At 35.2% G+C, this 3,288-nt stretch overlaps 1 gene segment (V, D, J or C); it reads right to left on the bottom strand.

Moving 5' to 3' along the window:
- Nucleotides 1-482: 482 nt before the first annotated feature.
- Nucleotides 483-996, bottom strand: LOC126060214 (immunoglobulin kappa variable 5-2-like). The segment is given in 2 exon segments: nucleotides 483-802; nucleotides 948-996. Coding segments are annotated over 2 exon segments (369 nt in total).
- Nucleotides 997-3,288: the final 2,292 nt, after the last annotated feature.

Genomic DNA, 3,288 nt, shown 5'->3' with positions numbered 1-3,288 from the left:
TTTAGGCTCCACACCCAGTATAAGTGGTGCCCTCATATCTATCACTTGCTTTTCCCTCATATTGTTGGATTAGGGAAGGGTTGGGATGACTTTGTGGATGAGTCTGAACATGCTTAAAGGGAGAGGAAATTTTGCCTTTACTGCTATGATTTGGAACCTAAGCTGGCTCTGTCTTGGCCTTTGGTATTGTGTTTCTTGGAGGAGGGAAGGATGGATGTGGCAAAAGACAGAGACTTGGCCTAGTGAATTTGCCTCTGCTTCAAAGTGAGATTATTGCACAACTGGGCAATGTTATTGAAGGCTGTTATATGAAGTGTGTCATGCACAGCTTTGGGGGAAGCAGAAGCACACAAACAGGAAAAGGAAGTTAATATGTGTGTGCACGTGAAAGCTTACAAATACCAAAGGGTCACCTAGCTTCACATGCTGAGCGTTTTCAGTAGCAGCTGAGGCAATCCCATTGAGGGCATTTGGAGTTTTCTTTAACAGGGTGTATCACTGTGAGAGGCGAAGTTATCATCTTGCTGACAGAAGTAATATGTGACATCCTCAGATTTTATGTTATTAATTCTCAGGGTAAAATCTATTCCATACCCACTGCCACTGAACCGGGGGGGAACCCCAGAGATGAGAGCGGAAACACCTTTAATAATGAGCTTAGGAGCTTCTCCTGGTTTCTGCTGATACCACTGCAAATCCTCATCAATATCTTGGCTAGCTTTGCAGGTGATGGTGACATTGTCTCCTAGAGTCACTGACAGGAATGCTGGAGACTGTGTGAGTAATATTTCTGCTCTGGTATCTGTTTATGAAGGAAAATATGGAAGATAAATAAACACCATTACTTTTGGAAGGAATGAAAAGTGTCAACTCCTTACGAAAAACTAATGTTTTATTGAGATTCAGAGGACTTAAATGCCATGAAGAAGAGCAAGTATTTCTCTTACCAGAGATCCAGAGGAGCAGGAAGCAGAAGAGCTGAACCTGTGACCCCATAGCGTTGGCCCTGACCTTCAGTTGGTGGTCGGTTTTTAATCAGTGGAAAAAAAAAAAAATTTTTTTTTTTTTTTCCGCTGAACAGCATACCTTATATGGCCTCAGAGATGTTGGGAGGGTTACATGCAAATGTTACGGAATATGGTAAGTTTGCTATATGGAGACAGTGTTTCAGTGGCAGAGTACGTGACACTTCGTGCTTGAGCTGTTCATGGTGTTATCTTCACAGCTGTGTGAATTCAACAGAGTTATAATTAAACTTTAACATCCTGGGCACTTTTATCTGTTCCTAACTTTGCTTTTCTTCATGTATACCTTTCTCCTCATTGTTCTGTAGGATTCAGTGTTACATCCTGCTATTCTGATCCTCAGTAGCCTGCCAGGGGTAGATTCCATGGCAATTTTCCTGACATCACCGACCATGCTAGTTTTCTGCCCCACATCCGGTACTGTCTTCTATTACTTTAAAAAGAAAAAAAAAAAAAAATTTTATTTATTATTATTTTTTTTTCTTACCCATGTTTGAATCCAGGTATCAAAGTGGTGGCTCTTCTACCCTGTTCCCAACTGCAAACTTGATTCCTGCTTACTCAGCTGTATTTTTCTTTGGTAATGATCATTAAAAAAAAAATTTTTTTTTTTAATGATACCCATTTTAATTCTATTCAACCATAATTTCTTACCACTTTTGAAGTTGTTTTTGTGTTTTAAAATATTTGTTTTATTATGCTTTATTTTGACCAAAGTGAATTTTGTGTTCCAGTTGATTTGGTTACAGACTAAAGTGATTTGCCTTATATACTACAAATCTATTATCTGCATTTTTAAAAAGTACTTGTAAGACTTGAATGTGCAGGACTGATACTTAAAGCTAAACTTCGTGATAGAAGATATGAAGAGGGAGAAATGAGGTTATGTGGATACTCGAAAAGGAATTAAGATAACCCTATTTCTTTTCCTTAGTAATAACATTCTGCTCACCCAGTTCCATCTCCCTAGAGAGGAATGAGAATTACGGAGGTGGGGCATCTCTTGTTGAAAAAACAGAGCATTTGCAAGAACCTCCCATAGTTCAAACTTGCAAGTGCCTAATACATATCACTAGAAAACAGGTTCAGCTACATAATTTGTTGACCCTGGTGCAAAATGAAAATAATACCAGGATCCTTGTTCAAAAAGTGGTAGAAAGTGTCATTAAAAGTGTTAAAGCGTAAAACTTCTTCCTTTAAAAATGTTTTATCAATTTTAAAATGTAATTGTAACACGAGTGACAGCATAAACTTCCAACAATCACAAAACATAATATTTGGTCATATAATTTTATATAATACAATAAATGTTTATATATGAATATATAAATATTAACGTAGAACTTTGATTATAAGATTTTCATGGTTTTCTGTTTTAAAAATTCATTTATTATGTCATCAAAAATTTCACTTACTTTAACAACTTCATTTCCACTTGACATAATTGAAAGTGACATCATTCCTTCTTGGCAAATGCAAGATTGTAAATAATTTTTGGTCATTTTTAAGTGTGAGAAGGATCTTCCTGCCAATTCCACTGTTCCTGGAGCTGTTGAAAGTATTTTATAGGCTGTGATCACACGGAGACAGCTTTCTGATAAATTATTTTGAAATATAAATTTTAGTACATCTAGACCTGATGATTCTTAGGACAGTTTTTCTAAACAGATTTCAGTTTTCATAAAAATAGGTTTTGTGCAAGGTTTGAATTTAATTTTAGATGTAAATAATGGCATTTTAATTCTTCCTTTGAGATTTTCAGTAACTTGTGAAGATGGTTCAAGAAACTGAAATAAGCTTCGTGGTTTGTATATACTTTGAAACGTCTGTTTATATTTCCTATCACTGTCTCTTAAATTAAAAAAGATTTTAAAAATAATCTTCCTTACTGCTAATTGCTATGAAGATATATGAAAATATTGTTCTTTTCTGCTGAATGTAACAATCTTTAAATTTAACTTCTATTTCTAAGCTTAGACATTTTGTTTTCATTGTGGTTGCAGGTTTCCAAACCAGAGATTTCAAATTACCTGAAGAATTCTGTTAACTCCGTATTGTTATGCTTCTTTGCAATGTACATGTGTATGTTTTTACTTCCTAAGGATTTATTGACAGTGTTTACAGTTTGAGTGCCAGCAATTGTTTCCCTGGTGCTCACGCTGGAGAATTAATATTAAATTAAATGGACTTTGGTTTAATTTCCATTTATTAAACCATACTAATACATGAAAATGCTAATACATGGAATTATGATGGATAGTTA

Source organism: Elephas maximus, chromosome 17, assembly GCF_024166365.1.
Source record: "Elephas maximus indicus isolate mEleMax1 chromosome 17, mEleMax1 primary haplotype, whole genome shotgun sequence".
In the NCBI taxonomy this organism is placed as follows: domain Eukaryota; kingdom Metazoa; phylum Chordata; class Mammalia; order Proboscidea; family Elephantidae; genus Elephas; species Elephas maximus.
This window is presented reverse-complemented; position numbering and strand designations above follow the sequence as displayed.